The sequence below is a fragment of the Pezoporus flaviventris genome, unplaced genomic scaffold, assembly GCF_033815535.1.
Source record: "Pezoporus flaviventris isolate CSIRO_AGI_PZ_B2104156 unplaced genomic scaffold, CSIRO_AGI_Pfla_v1 ptg000021l, whole genome shotgun sequence".
Taxonomy (NCBI): Eukaryota; Metazoa; Chordata; class Aves; order Psittaciformes; family Psittacidae; genus Pezoporus; species Pezoporus flaviventris.
In genome coordinates, this window is record NW_026892569.1 from 8,406,699 (window position 1) to 8,422,788 (window position 16,090).

Below are 16,090 nucleotides of genomic sequence, written 5' to 3' on the forward strand. Positions count from 1 at the left end.
GTTTCGATATGTTAGAAGGTTATCCTTAAGCAAAAAGAGAATTAAAAAAAAAAAAAAAGAAGAAAAGAAGCAGAAGAGAGGTAAAGAAAGGCCACTAATTCATCAAGCTCCCCATAGAAGAAAATTAAGACTTACTCAGGAAATCAGTTCAAAAAAAAGGCAGTCTGAAAACAGAAGGCTGGGGGTTTTGACATTAATGTTCATTTTCTGCATTACTTCCTTACTACTACTACCTCATTGTACTTTGCCTTTTTAAGGTTTCTTCCCTACATACACGCTCAGTTTCTGGACAAGAAGCCTAAGTAAAAAAAACAGAGGCCTTTTTCTTGCAGCTCCCGTGCAGTCCAGTCCGATGGGCGGGGGAATCATCTCCCCCGCAACCGCACGCACAACTTAAACCCACACAACCTGGTCCCAGAATCCTTTTGCATTGGAAACCTTTGCTCACACCAGGATCCTGCTGCCATCACTGGGAGGAAGCTGTTCACAGGATCAGGCCCTACTGTCCCAGAATCACTACAAACAGCTCTGGAAGCTACATGCACACAAATAACATTAACCCAGGCCCCTATCCATGGCTAATTAAGTACTTACTCATCTCTAAAATGCTTTTTCAGTTCAAACTCACAGGGATTTGGGACTGGGGATTTTTTTTCTCCTTGTATGTAAGAAGTAGTTAGATCTGTATGCCTTCTTAATGCAGAAATGAAACTTCAAGATGTCCTTGTATGCTTGGCGAACAATCACTTCCCTGTTTTACAACGTAGTACATTTAAGAAACCAACTCTGTTCGTCGCTTTAACAAACCCTTATCTGAAAGATAATTAAAACCACTTCCCAATATACAACCAAAGTTTTATTTTTATAGTCTATCTTCCATTATGGCATAATCCTTTCTTTTTTTTTTTTAAACCAGTGAAATATACAAATCACTCAAGACAGAAATATGTACATTAAATGTACAGAACAGAGAAAAGGACATAGGAGATTTACATATCTGAATGACAAGTAAAATATTTTACATTAAATAGTGTTTTAATAGCTGGGATCACGAGATTCAGTTCTGCTCAGACCAAAGTCACTAAAAAAGAACATGAGGTGATTCACCAAATGAATGAAAAAATGATCATGGTTTTTGTACAATAAAAACCAAAGTGACATATTCAATGAATTAGTGCTTTATTTATTTATCTTAAAGATATTCTTTGCAAACATCTGAAGATGAGGGGTAAATATGTCCTTGTACAATAAATTAAGAGCAATAAAGCGCCATTTAAGAAGCTGATAAATGATCAAGATGAACTTAATGATACAGCTTAAAGGCTTGTGAAAAGTCAAGGCTTTAGTACAACTAGGCTAAAGTGAAAGATTTTCCTCACTTGGTATTTGAAAAACTGTTTTCTTTAACTTGTTGGATGGGAGCAAGTTGGAAAGAGGCATCTGAACCAATGATGAAATCCTGTATAACTACACAGTATTGGGGGAACGCATATTATTCGACAAACAACAATTTCCATTTCAAAAACTGAAAAGCAAGGGCCACATGCAGCACATTTTGAAGTTGGAAGGTGTCTCCTTTCAGCAACAATCAATAATGCCCTTAAATGTGAGACTGGAATCGAAGTGATCTCCAGCCCAGTATCAATTCAAGTGCAGGGTGCTGCCTCTACCAACTGCCCAAGACAGTCGTGAAGCTGGGAAGAGGCTTAATTCTCTGTGACTATCCTTAAAACTTTTGAATGATAAAAGCTTTGAAGCTTAAAAATAGAAACACCGAAAGGTTAGAATCAATCTAGTAAACTTAAGAGAACCGAAAAACAGAATGGGGGATGAACCGCCCCTGCAATTTAGACATTTTATTATTTCTTAAATCATTAAAATATATATGTACAAAAAGCTTTGAAATATCAGACACCAGCAGACCACAGTTCTCCCATATATATGTAACTGCTCAAGTATAGTCTGAACAGTTGTAGTGTATATCTGCAATATATTATCTAAAGCATGTGTATTAAAGACATAGGATGATAAATTTGGTATTGCTGCAACATTTCATTGAACTATAATAGTCAGTTAATGTTATTAAATATGAAACTATTGTCTCCTTGAGTGAAAGTGTTCCCAAAATCTGCGAAAAAAATATATAAAAATCAATCATTCCAAGAGTGGATATCTAATGATTTATTTTCTCACATAAAATTAGAGGAGTTATTTGTCAAGCTGTGTTTTGAAAGACAGCCAGCTATTACACCATTTTTAAGGCATTTTCAAATTTGGGGAATTCTGTTTTCTATGGGCTTTCCAAGCTGGGAGACCAAAAACTGCTTGCAAGCATTGCAGCTCCCCTCCGTCCGGCCACAGTGCCCCATGCAGTCTGCATCTTGGCTCTCTAAACCCTCAGCAGGAGTGAAGCACTGCTCTGTAAGATGAGACACTTGAACGTCACAATTAGCTAATAAGGCCAAATCCTGCCTGGAAGAATATCTTCATTATTCATCAAGGCAGATTTTTTTTCCTCTTTTTTTTTGGTCTTGTTAGGTTCTGGAACCAGACATGGTGACTCAGGAATAGCGCAGTTGAAGCCTCTATGATCCTTTGCTCTTTACCCTTCGATGACATTGCATATTCAAGTGGGCACATTCAGATATGCAACTGACAACGTACTTTGTGATGAATATACCCCCTTATTTACAGAGCCCTAAATGTACTTAACAGCTTTATATGCCCTATTCTGATAACTTCTAGTGTCTGAAACTAGAAGTCATGGACAGCTCTGTGTATTCCTCACATCCGTAAGTATTGTTCTAACATCCCAAGCACATTACATGGTTGCTCTGCTACTGCACATGTATTACGTCCCACGGGACTAAATGGGGATATGTTGGATTTTCCCCTCAAACTACTCTAGTGTTTTTTAAGAAAAGTTTGTTTTGTTTTTGTTTTTTTTTTTTACTTTGTAAAATAAATATTCTCACGTTCTTCCCCATTATTGCCAAAAATATAAGCCACACACAGTTCTGGGATGGACGCAGAGAGGGTTTCCAGGCACTTCTCTTTGCAACCTTTATATTTTTTCTTTTTTCCTTCCCCCTGCCTTTTTTTTTTTCTCTTTTTTCTTTTTTTTTTTTTATTTTTTTTTTAAAAGAAGACGACAACTCATTGGACTCTATAAATAAATTGGAGATAGTCCTGTAGAAAGGGAGAGGGGCCTGCACCCCTTGCTGGCAGGTAGCTGCAGTTCCTTCCACCTCGTCTGTCCCCTATTTGCACACAAATTGGTCCACGATCTCTGTGCACAACTTGCATTTCACATAGCAGCACCAGTGGAACTTGCAGTGGCAGCGCTCTCGCTGCACCGTCTTGAACTGGTCATACCCCCGGCCGCAGCACATGAGTTCACAGCCATCCATGCCCTCTGAGGTCTTATTGCAAAGGCGGCCCTGGGTGCCCAGGGACCCAGTGCTCTCATTGCGCACACAGTAGTCAGGGCTGGGATCGATGTAGACCAGGTCATGGATGGTGGGTGCGTTGAAGCGGCTGTTCACTTGCACCAGCTTGCCCCGGCTGTTGAGTTTCATGGCAGCAGCGCTATCGTATTTCTCCTTCAGGGCATCGCCTACCTTGCGGAAATCGGCAAGCTGCAGCCAACAGGTCTTCAGGCTACAGGAACCAGAGACACCGTGGCACTTGCAGGCCACGTCAGCCAGGTTGTACACAGTCTGGAGAAGCCAGGGAGAGAGAGCAAAAATGATGATGAAAGATTAGCATGGCTGTGAATGCATTTATTCCCCTCATTTCTTTCCCTCTGTCACATTCCCTCTCACCTCTCCACAATATCCACCTTAGCATCCTCTTCCCTCCCGCAATATATACTACTGGGAAGGGTGAGAGAGCCAACATGTGTGCACCCCCCGAACCCTGTTAGCTAGGAGGAGGAGGGGAGTGCTCTCACCATCCTCTCTCCATCACAGAGACAGCGGCCACAGCACACAGAGCCCAGAGAGCAGCGTCAGGCTGCAGTCAAGTTTGAGGAATTCAGTCTCAAGCCAGCGAAGGATTTTACTGTTTCATTGAGAAATGTAAAACATCCCTTTATTTTCTGAGTTATTCTCTCTATTGATCTCCAGTTTAAGGCTGCAATTAGGGAAAGAGTTAAGATTCCTCTTGCTTCTGGCTCAGCTGCAGCTGATTGTCTACCCTTGGCTCAGCATCCTCCTCCTATCCCAAATACTGCTCTGCAAAAGAGACTTCATCCAAGAAGAAACCCCCAAACACCTATGGGTGGGAGACAGAGCTACATAGCAATATCCTCTTTACAAAGCTTTGGCAGGGAAGTATCAGTCACTTGCCCTGTACAAACAGAAATAAAAGCCAGTGTTGACGCTGCCTCAAAAATCCTGGGGTCTGACACATTAGATGATACTGTAGACAGCTTCCACCCAGCAGTTACAGAGTATCAATGCTGCCAAAGGGCACTGCAAAGGTGAGGCTGAGGAAGGAAAAAACTGTTCAAGCCTCCCCATAAGCAACTGTGAAAGTGTCATTTTTCTTCTTGCTAATAGTAAATTGGCCTGTCCATTGCTTTCAGACATCCTCCTCTCACATTTAAATACTATTAATTTTCAATTATCTTTCATCCTTCTTCACCTTAGAACACAAGTGTAAAGTCTCCAGCTGACTATTTCTGGCACTTCAAGCTCTAGGCAAATAATGATTTTGGCTCTTCATATTCAGACTATTAAAAAAAGAGAAAGCTTACACCCATTCATTTAAGGTATTTTCAAGATTAAAGAAACCATAAAGACATGTTTAACCACAGAAGACTGTGTTTTCTAATAGTATGGAGGAGCTTTTCACATCCTTTTAAAGCAGGGATAAAAAAACTCAGAACAATTCTGCGGCACAATTCCAGCCTGGGAAGGCCAGTGTGTCCCTCTTCCTTCCAACGCACACTGCCCTGCTTGGAAATTCAAACCAATGAAAAGCTGTTCAGAGAATCCACAGCAAGAGGGAACTTTCAGTGAAACAATATAGAGGGAAACACAACACACTCTGGTCCCAATCCTCACCCATGGGGAGGGAAACTGGGCTGTCAGACAACACAAATTGATGTACTCCCCACCCACCTACACCCTGTATTTGCTGTTTTCTTGGTTTAATGCATTGAAATGGACACAAGGCTTGGTGGCCATCTTCCCCCGAAAGGAGGGATGGGGGCAGAGGGAGGTGCTATTTCACAGCCACTTACTCTTCTCCCGGCCTCGTTGTTGTGCAGGTTCATCATGATGCGGGCGCTCTCGTAGGAGCCTCTCTGGTAAACCCTCTCGCGCTCCCGGGCATCAACAAACTCCTTGGCGAAGCGGTACCCATATTCGATGTTATCCCCGCAGCCGCCCCAAAGCCAGTCCCGGGGCAAGTCCTTGGGCCGCGCTGCTCGGCTGCAGCCGCAGGAGGAGAGCTCACCCTCCCGGCAGGCACGGCTCATGGCGTTGACCACCCCAGCTGCGCTCACCGCGTAGGTGAACGCCGTCTCCCGGCTGCCTGCACAGAAAGACAGCGGTGTTAGGGGAGAGCCTACCACTCACTCCCTGCCTGCTGCTGAGCCGTGAGGGTGAAGGCTGAACAGGAGCCACCAAAATTCATCTGCCTATTGAAAGGTAGAGTAACCCTGAACCGCGTTCCTCAAAAGGTCTAAAAACCAAGTGAAACCAATCCACCACAGCACACAAGGTGTTTGTGAAGAGCAGGAGTCGCTTCTCATTCATGGTCGGATGACGGAGCAGGGAGGAAGGAGGTGAATTGGGTCTGGAGCACAATGCCAGCTGGGCTGAAGCAACGGTGCCTGCGTGTGAGGGGCAGAAAGGGAAACAGACTCTGTCTTTCAGAAAAAAAGAGATGTTAAATACAACTTTTAAAAGTCTGGTTCTTAAATTACTACTTCTCAAACATGATTTATGCACTTCACCCACTTGTTCCAATTTATTTAAAGTTATAGCATTTTACAAAGCCTCCTGGTATCAAAGGAAATGCATAGCAGAAGAACACGTAACTTTCCACCCTACACATAAGCCAGGCACTTCTGTAGGAGGCTATTTAAAACTAACAACAACCTGTGCTGGTTAGTATCCACCATTCCAGCACATGTGAATATGGCAAGTGAGTCCATGGGCAATCATCTTTACAAATTACAGGGAAGGAAAAAACCTTGGCACGAGGCAGCCTTGAAGGTTTTCCCCTGCATCTGGTGCCCTTAAATGGAAATTGAAAACCTTGAGTTTCAAACTTTCAGAAGAAAACGTTACAATACCCACAGCATAAGACATGGCCACGTACCATCCTCTTGACAAAACCTAATCCCACCTTCATTCAGGGCCCAACTTCCCCTATTGCTTTTCCAAGGGTGCTACAAGTTCTGACTACAACTAGAAAAGCTTTCACAGAAGCAAAAAACAAAACACAAAACTTGCACCAGAGAGCTCACCTGAAGTTTGTTTTTCATCTTAAGAGACAGCATTCCACTGGGTCTTTTCCAAGATTCCCAGAATGATGGAGAACAGACTAAATATTTCTTTTTTTTTAAATTATACAAGTTAAGCTTTATTCCTATCTTTAGTCCAATCAATAGATCAAGCTAGTTTTTAATCTTGATTTTACAAGATTTTTCTTAGGGAACAGCATGGACCCGTATAAAATTTGGGCCTTAAGAGGTTCCATTTTGGACATGTCACATCTATTTAAGCAGCAACATTTTGAGGCAGAAACTCTTTGTACATGACCTACCATAACAGGTCAAATCTGAACAGGAACTTTTGAGCACTTCTGGAACACAAATAATTGTCAGTCTGGTCCACACTCAACATCAAGATGACACCACGCTCAGAGCAGCTTTGTTAATGTAACAGCTGTCATCTACTGGATTAATTCTAGTAATAGATGCTGGTTTTCAATGGGCAAAATCAGAAGTCTTATGTTGATCTTTCCATCAGATTTAAGGAAGATGAGAAGCACTTTGGTCCTTTACTTACAATCCTCACAGACACCTGCTCATGGAAGTACTTACATGAATTATGGGTATAAAGGGTTACATGAATAGCCTTTTCAGCTAAAAAAGATTTGGCTTCATACAGTGACTTATGCCTTGCATTCACTGAAACTGTAACAGGGGAACCTCATACAGATTTTAATGCTCCCATTTGCTCTGTAACACACATTTTTGGATTAAATCCTTCAGCAAAATTTCCACTAGATTGAGAGGAAAGAAACGTGGTCTGCTTCGGACCACAGGACTCGCCTCTTCCGCTCTGTTTTATTCTTTTTCATGTTTAGTTAGCTCATGCTTTCACATGGCTAACTACACCGTTTATTGCAGGATTTGAACTCATAAAACTGACTTTTTTTTTTACTAGTTTTCATTATTATCCTTGAGCATACTTTAAAGAACCTACTCTAAGTGGGAAGAAGAAGGAAAGGCTGGAGTACAGAACAGGTAGTTGCCCCCCCAGGTTTCCTCCTTGAACATTTAGGCAAACTATAAAATAGCATCAGCTGCTGAAGTAGATTTCAAGCCCCCACAGCTTGCAAGCCAACATGGCCTCAAGTCATCGACCCCAGAAACACATTAAGAGTGATGGTTCCACGCGATGAGTTACTCTGATTTTTGTTTTAAATCTTTAGGCACAACTGTGCTTTCCTTCACTGTCAAACGTATCTGTCTTTTCCCACAGTCCAACATTTCTCTCTATTGTAGCCATGGCAAGGAAACATACATTCCAAACACACTCGAGTCCCCTCTCTCCCATATATATAAAACATTGAAATGGAACTGTTCAATATACACACACTGTGAGAAGCCACCCACAGAGCAAGGACCTGCCCTTTACACTTGATATGTGTAAGTCTGCAAGAACAGAACAATTTTTTATATATATATACCTGAACATAAGATACAAAATGCTCTTTGTCTTGTATTTTAAAAGCATTCAATATGAGGCAGCAGGCATGAATAAACTGGACCCCAACTATACTGAGCTGCTGGGGGAGGATCGTTATTTTATTGTATGTTAGCACTTAGGTATTTGCAAAGCCTAAGCGCAGCCAGCCCTGGGCTGGCCCCAAAGCCAGGGGATGGCACAAGGCAGGGAAGGCAGCAAGGACCATGGCCTGCCCTGGGCACCAGCAGTGAAGGAAAGCAGTAGAGAACAAAAGCCCTAAAATTTTGCAGTTCAATAAGCCACAGAGCAAGTTTCCAAACCCAATGCTACGTTTATTTGTACAGCTTTAGCTAACTTGCAGGATAAATCCTGGAAGAAAGACTGTCCATTTATACACTGGGGTAATTACTGTGCTGTCAGTCAGTGCCTGGCCTAGGCGCTCCTGTGCTCAGCCAGTGACGCCTCCTTAACTCAGATGACAAAATACTCCTAAGCAACGTGCATTCAGAACCTGACTACTGCCTTCTCACGTCAGCAAGAGTAAGGAGTCTCTGGCAGTCCCTGACAAGCCAGGGTATGCAGGCTGAAGTAAAACTGAATCAGGCTCTAGAAGTACCCATTTTTCCTTCGACTCAGAGGAAGAGCAACTGGTCATTACCAAAGGTCAGCATGAAATAATACAGCTGTTACCCACAACACCTTTCTTGTTCTTAGTGAATACACTCTTTAGGCTCTTTAACTGTTGAATATGGCCATTAACCTTGCTTCCATCTGCAATTAGAATAAGTGCCTTAATTACATGATGAATTGCTGTGTAGACATCGGCTAATACAGTCTTATTCAGCAGAAGGGTGCAGCAAAGTTATTTAACTTGAAAGAAACCACCTTTAAATAGGTCTGTCATGCTTGGGAAGGGCAGAAACTCCTATTCCAGAGACAGACACCACAAATTGCGAGCCCAATCCTGTACCTTTCTCCATACCAACAGTCCCCTTGAGCTAATTTTCAGTTGCTTGGATAATAAATAAGGACTAAAGGATGAAGGCCTAAATGTTAAAAAGATTGGTTTTCTGACATTTGTTAGATTATGAGAACAGAAAGGCATACAGAAAAAGCTTTCTTTCATGTCTCATGTGCTTTTAGACTTCTGCTCTGGTAGGGTGAAAAAACAAACTCTATGAGGGGGGTTAATACTGTGCTTGTAAAAATCTTAGGGAAGGTTGTTTATCCAAAATCAGCTGTTCCAATTAGGTACTTTGACGCAATAGATTTTTTTCCATTTGTCTATCTACAAATAAAAACTTCTTTTAACAAAAACTGAGCCCAAATGTGAATTGATGCATTCCTTAAACCTTAACCAGAGTTAGCCCATTTACAGATAAACCTGACTTGAGTCTGATTTTAAAACTTTATTTTGTTAAAGCAGGACAGAAAAACATGGATATAAAAGCTTTACCTTTCCAACTAAAAAGCACTGCTGAGTTTCTCAGTGTATTGATTACTACATAAAAAATCGTAACTTTCAACCATAAACATAGGCGTTTCCTAGTTGCTTAAACACAATCAGGAATCTGACTGGGAAAGTCAGGGGAAGGTTTCACCATGGACCCAGTTCAACAGCACTGGTTAAAATTTTGCCAAGGACTTTAAAATAAGATGTGACAGGAAAGGCAGGCAACACATGAGCACTGGGAAAGCACATTTCAAAGAATATCTGATAGGGAAGGAGTTGGGTGCCCATCAAATTGTGGTAAGATGTTAAACAGGAATCTGTCTCTCTTACCAGCAATGTGATTACATTAAAGGCAAGTTACAATCACACGTTTTGTCCTGCTAGAACTGTTTTCATAAAAACTACCCTGCTAACATTATCTTAACATAAACCTACCTTTCTCAAAAAGGAAAAAAAGCTACCAAATCTTCTATCAAAAAAAAAACAAGAAAAATTGCTTATAAACACTAACAGAGAGCACAGCAATTTTCAGTTAACCTCCAGACCAAGAGCAATTTATCATGGAGCCGCTAACTTTGCAACTAGACGTGGACATCTTTAATTTTACAAGACACTGCTGCTTTTCATTCTCTCAGGTTGCCTTCATTTTGTCTCAGGTTTTCTAAAAGGAGAGTTCAGAGATGCGTTTTCCTTTCTCCTTTATTCCCATACGCAAATATATATTCCTACTTTGTCTTCCAAGACACACGGCTGGACAGTGGTGGGAAATCACCTCCAGCTACAAATAATTCAACTCCTTTGCCAACTTTTAAAAACACTTGATTGTATACAGTACTCAGTAAGAACCTGGCAAGAGATCTAAGTGCAATGTAGCATGTACCATACATATCCTTAGACAAGAGTTTAATCATAAAGATGTTGCTTCCTACCTATCTGCATGACTCTGCCAAAAACAGAGTTGTTGTCCACAGTGCTGCAATTCCATCTTCTATGTCTGAACTGATACTGGCACTCCTTAATGCCCGTCTTTGCACCCTCTCCAATGAACTGCATATGGTCCTGATACAATTGGCAGAGTTTCTTCTGTCCTTGGGAAAGCCCTGCTAGCTGGCTACACAGTGGCTGGGCTCCTATTATATATACCTCTGACATCTGAACAGGGTTCATGGGGTTCATAGGGTTCATCCCTAAAGACCTGCATAAAGAAAGATTCGGATTAATAAAGAGAAGATTCAAAAATGAAGGAAAAAAAAAAGTCTATATATCCCAAACAGAACTATATCTTATACATGAGTATACAACTCCTGGTTTTGCTAACAAGTGAGAAAAACCAAAACAAAGTAAAAAGCATACTTATATATGAAACTTTTGTTTAAAAGACAGTTCAGAAGTTATTAGTTCCCAGCCATGTGGTTATCACAGTACATCAGAGACTGAAGTAAGATGCAGACTCAGAAGACTTGCATCTAGACAGTCCTTCACCAACTTAAAAGGACGTAGTAAAAATAACAGAAGTTCCCAACAACTGCAAGGTCGGTAAAATAAATAAAACAAAACCAAAAAAGCCCCCCAGACCCCAACTTCTTTTAACATGCATTTTAGATTTAAGTTTGGATTTTTCAATTTGTCCTATTATAAAGAATCAGGGAAACCTTTAACAAGCCAGAAGTTTGAAACTTGCTACAGACTACTCCTAGCTTCCTCTGAACCACACACAAAAACACAACGTCAAGTATATTCACTGTAAACAAAAATCAACTTTGTTTTCTTTGTTCTTAAAGTGCTCTTCACATCATATATTTCAATTAAAAAGGGAACATTAACCCAAAAAGGATCATTTGAAGCAGCAGAGAAACACCCATTTAAAGAACTCCCAACATCGTACACCATACAGACAGCTAATTTGCCAAAGCACAAATTTAAATGTTTCTTTGTAACAAAATACACTTATAAACATTGATGTTACAGGAAAGCTCAAACCGAAACTTTAACAAAAGTTTTTACTACCCAAACTATTCTATGATTCTATACTTGTAAATCAGCATTCTTGCTTATATAAGCAAAATTTCTAATCTAAGGGAGTCAAGATGACTCTTAAGAGAGGCAATTCTAGTCATTTAAGGATGATCAAATCCACAGAGAATCTACTGTACAACTTTCTAAAAACTGAATTTTACAACACAAGATGTTGAACATTTACACTATGAGAGAGACCCGTTCGTTTTACTACACAACGTATTACAACTAGAACATTACTCCCCTGCTGTCTCGTTCATGTGGTACTCCCTCTGAAATGAAGTACATACATAAGAAGTAAATAGATATTTAATCAACCAAATCTTCACACCCCCTCTTAAAATCAAGTCGACACAAGATGCTTACCACCAAGAGCTGGCTTCTATTACAACCTGGGTAAAAGAAGAGAAAATGGCCAGAGCCACTACGAGGTACTGAGAAGCCATTGTACTGCCAACTGTCCCCAAAGCACCTCCTTGGATTAATACTGCAGTGGATTTCTAGAAGGGGGAGAGAAAGGATCAGATTGTTTATTGCTTCTCAGGCTATTTTCGAGCATTCAAGTTTAAACAACGGAAGTACCCGTGCCCCTTTTAACGTGACTCTGACTCGCCTGCCTCTCTCCCCGCCGATGCTCTGGGGCCAGGCGCACGTCGCGGCTCCCGCTCCACCGGGCAGAACCCACCCCCAACCCCGACACCGCCTTCCCGGGGCGGCCACAGCACCGATCCGCGCCCGTCTGTCCCGAGGCCCCGCTGCTCCCCGCCAACTGCCGGACGGGACGGGGCCGCTGCTCCGGACACGGGAGACCCCGCTCCCCGCCCGGCCATCCCTCCTACCCGGGGTTATAGGCGACCCGCGGGCCACGGGACGGGCATTACCCCATCGCTCCCCGCTCCGGAGCCAGCGCCGTCGACACGAAACGCTCCCGGCCAGCTAAGGTGCCTTCGGATTGGTAACGCGAGCTCGAGCGGACGCGGGAGATGCCGGTGCCAAGAGGGGTCGGTACCGCAGGGGACTCCGGGGGGGCCAGCCGGCTCTCGCACGGTCGTCGCCCTCCCCCTCTGCCCCCTAAAGCATCTCGCTGCAGCCGCCCGCTCTCCGCGATCACCGAGGCAGCCCCGAGCTCCGCTCTGGCGCCGCGGCGACAGCCCCCAGGGCCCGGTACCGGCCCGGGGAGGTATCAGGAGCTACAGGGCCGGCTCCGCGTTCAGACCCGACCCCTGCAAGAACCAGTCTGCCTCCTTGGAAGTCAAACGCTTCCCCCGACAGGTCCCGCGATCACCGCCTGCGTCCTCACACGGGACTCTAACGCGCTAACCAGTGCCATTCACTGTTTTTTATTTCCCCTCCCCTCGAAGGAGGGAAAGAAAAAAAAAAAAGAAAAAAAAAAAAAGACGTTTCGACACTTGGGGGCTCCCTATTCATTCTCAAAAAGTCCTCACTGATGAATTGAAGGTGCTCTTAATTCTAATTTATTTCTGTTTGCGAAGGGTCGGGAGGAGAGGCCGATCGCAGCGCCGCGACGGCGAGCAGGGCTGACAAGGAACCTGCCGGGATACACGCAGAGAAGCCGCGGTCACTCAGACTAGGGCTCCTGCCACCGTGCCGGGGCTAAGCCTCCGCTCGCCCCTGGCCACTTCCTGCGGGTCCAACACCTCCTGCCCGGGGGGTCCCCAAGTCCTCGGTGCTGGGGGGCGTGAGTAGAGCCGGTCTCCCACAGCAGAACGATCCCGTCCGCTATCGACGGGAGCAATCCCGGGATAGGTGCGAAAGCAGAGGGCATATTTAGCTAGGGACGAGGCAAAGGAAGGAGTGCGAGGAGCTCGCTGGGGCACACAAAAGCCAAAGTTCTGGGGCTTTTCTTTAATCTGTTAATTCTTAAAAATAATAACAACATTAATAAAGAAATGTCGCGGAACTGCCCGAGCCCTGAGGAGGGACACAATGGTGCTCAAGCGGGACACCAACAGACGTGCAGCCGCCAAGCTGCCCCGGTGGGGTGGATGACCGGGGCTCGCCGGGCGCGGAATAAGCCGGTTGCCGGGGCACGGCGAGGAGGGCAGCGGTGGCCCCGCTGCAAGACCCGGACGGCGGGGGCAAAGCCCCCTGCCCCGTTCAAAGGGCCCGGCTGTCCCCCCGGGACTGGCAGTCGCCCGCGCTGCATCCGGCCCGATGAAGCCCCCGGGGAGCTGTGCCGCACCGCTCCCAACAGGGGGCAGCCTTGGCCGCCGCAGCGCCGGGAGGCGGCGGAGACGGGGCGGCTGCTGCCCCTCCGACGGCACCTCCCGCCCTTCATCACCGCTGTTATCGCCCTCCTCGTCCTCCTGCCACAGCGCTGCGTGGCGCGGCGGGAGGAGGCACCTGCGGATGGGGGCCCAGCCCCTCCAGCCCTTCCCTTCTCCACGCAGCAGCTGACAGTCTGCCATCAAAACCAAAACAAAACTATAAAAGAAAAAAAACCCACAACCAAACCGTCTCGCCGGCAGCACTGGCTATCAGGAGTGTAAGGCACCGTTTTCAACTTTGTAGGGCCGCGGAGATTGGTTTTTGGTATTTAATGCACCCCATGCGGAGCCCGCGCTCTTTGCTGAGATGAAAAGGGACGCTTTTACAGATCCTGCAGCTGCGGGATCGCCTGTGATCCTGTTTTACACAGGGTGTCTGGAAAGCCTGCGAAGGCATCTGGTTTTCTAGAAGCACTACCTGCGGGAAGGCGGCATCCAGAGCTCCGGCTCCGGGGGGCTGTAAACCGCGGCGGCCTCCGCGGGCGGCTGCGCGGCTCCGCGGTGAACTCCCCTGCCGGCCCCGGCTTCCCGCTGCGGCTTTACATCCATCTGGGACGGGCGGAGCCCAGGTTTCACGTTTGCAGAGAAAGGCACCCGCTGGGTCCCCCAGCCCGGCTCTCTCCCACCGGAGAGACAGCAGGGGAGTCCCGGGGGGGGGGCCAGGGCGCACCTCCGTCCTTCCCTCTCCACGCCAGCCCGGGCGGGGGAAGAGCCTCGCTCCTCGGCCCAGCTGAACTCTCAGTGACCCGCCGAGCGCAACCGATTTAGTATACAATTGCCAATTAAAAACAAACAAACAAACAACGAAAAGCCAACAGCCTTTCCAACATGGAGTCTTCGCAGCGCCAAGGGGGACCCCAAGGTCCGCGCTCCTCCTCGCTGACCCAGGCGGGACCCTCTGCAGATGCAGAGTGATAATCTCCAGAAACTTAGAATAAAATTAAAAAGGACGGGGATGGGGGGGGGGGATCTGACTCCAGGTCCTCCGCTGGCCCCCAGCCAGCTCTCCTTAAAGGTACAGGCCACCATTAGCGCCGACGCCGAACTCCTCCATAGCAATCCTCCTCGGGAAAGTTTGGGAAGTTGTCTTTAAACTCCCGTGAGGAGCCGCTGCCAGAAAGATGCACCGGGACGCGGCGGGCAGAGCGAGCCCAGCAAGTGTCCCTGCGGCGGGCGGCCTCTCTTCGGGGGTTGGGGGGGGTGAGGGGGGGTCGCAAAGCGCAGGGAAAAAGGAAATAAAAGTTTTTTTTTCAAGCGGGGAGCAGCGCTCTCCGTAGCGGGTGAGAGCGGAGAGGTGGGAGCACCCAGCGGCAGCCCGGAGAGGAGAGGGCGGCCCGGGACCAGCGACCGCGCAGGGCCGCGCCCCGCGGAGGGGCAGCCCACCCTGAGCGCCCACGGCGATAGCGCCCCGCAGCGCTGAGCACCCGTGCCCAGCGCGGACTCACCTCCATTGCCGCGGGATCACCGAGCGAGAGCAGCCAAGTAATCCAAGTAGAGCAGGAGGGGAAAGGGCGAGGCGAAAATAAAATCCTGGATCGCAGGAGCCGAGCGGTATCCTCCCGGGCAGCGGGCGGCGGCGGCGGCTGCCGGGGGAGCGCGGAGGCCCGCGGGGCTGCCGGGGGGCGACGGGCGAGCGGTCGCTCTGTCCGGCTCAGGCTGAGCGTGTCCGACTGCGGAGCGGGGCACCAGTGTAGCCTTCTTTCCAAGGTCCATCAGCAATCACAGTAATTAGGGCTTTCCACCACCAGAAGAAGGAGGCGAAAAAAAAAAACCCAGGGAAAAAAAAAAAAAAGCCAACCCAAGACACGCACACAGCGCCCGTGGGCGTGATTGTGCGGAAGCAAATAAAAATCTTCACAAGCGGCAGCGAAAGCGCCGCGGGCGATGATCCGTCCCACCAGCCCAGGTGGTGCCGCCGCGGGGCTCCCCGCGCTCCCACTCGGCTCCCGGCAGCGCTCGGACCGCCGGCGCGGCCTCTCCGCGGTTGGGCGCGGGGGACGAGAGGAGCCGAGCGGGCGCAGGGCTCTCCCCCTGCCCGTCCCCCTTCACTTGCCTACAGGCTGGGCGGCGCGGAGCCGGGCGTCCGCGGCTGCAGAGCCATCCTGGGACTGGCTCCCTCCATTTTACACACAGAAGAAAAAGCCCAACAGAAAAAGAAGTTTCTGCACGACCGGGGAAGGGGGAGGGGGGGCCTTGTGCACGCGTGTGTCTGTCTTAGGGGGCGACTGATCCTGCAAGGCGAGCAGGGGGAGGGGAGAAGTCCGGGGCTTCAGGAGCTGCAGCTCCCCCAATCCATCGCTGGCGAAGGCGCCCAGCGCCGAAGAGCAAGTTACGCGCGGGACAGCAAGCCGGAGTAGACGGCGTCGCGCCGCAGCGGACCCGTCCTCCTCGGAGCTCTGCCC

At 47.1% G+C, this 16,090-nt stretch overlaps 1 protein-coding gene across 2 annotated transcripts; it reads right to left on the reverse strand.

The window, feature by feature from the left end:
• Positions 1-843: 843 nt before the first annotated feature.
• WNT5A (Wnt family member 5A) lies at positions 844-16,090 on the reverse strand. Of its 2 annotated transcripts, none has more exons than XM_061455878.1 (5): positions 15,134-16,090; positions 11,767-11,900; positions 10,314-10,579; positions 5,249-5,541; positions 844-3,719 (listed from the first exon to the last, which is right to left on the reverse strand). In XM_061455878.1, exons 1-5 carry the CDS (start codon positions 15,137-15,139, stop codon positions 3,261-3,263), a joined length of 1,158 nt encoding a protein of 385 aa, XP_061311862.1. In that variant the 5' UTR covers positions 15,140-16,090; the 3' UTR covers positions 844-3,260. The 2 variants fall into 2 exon arrangements, with proteins under 2 accessions (XP_061311862.1, XP_061311863.1); XM_061455879.1 differs by lacking the exon at positions 15,134-16,090 and adding an exon at positions 12,282-12,549.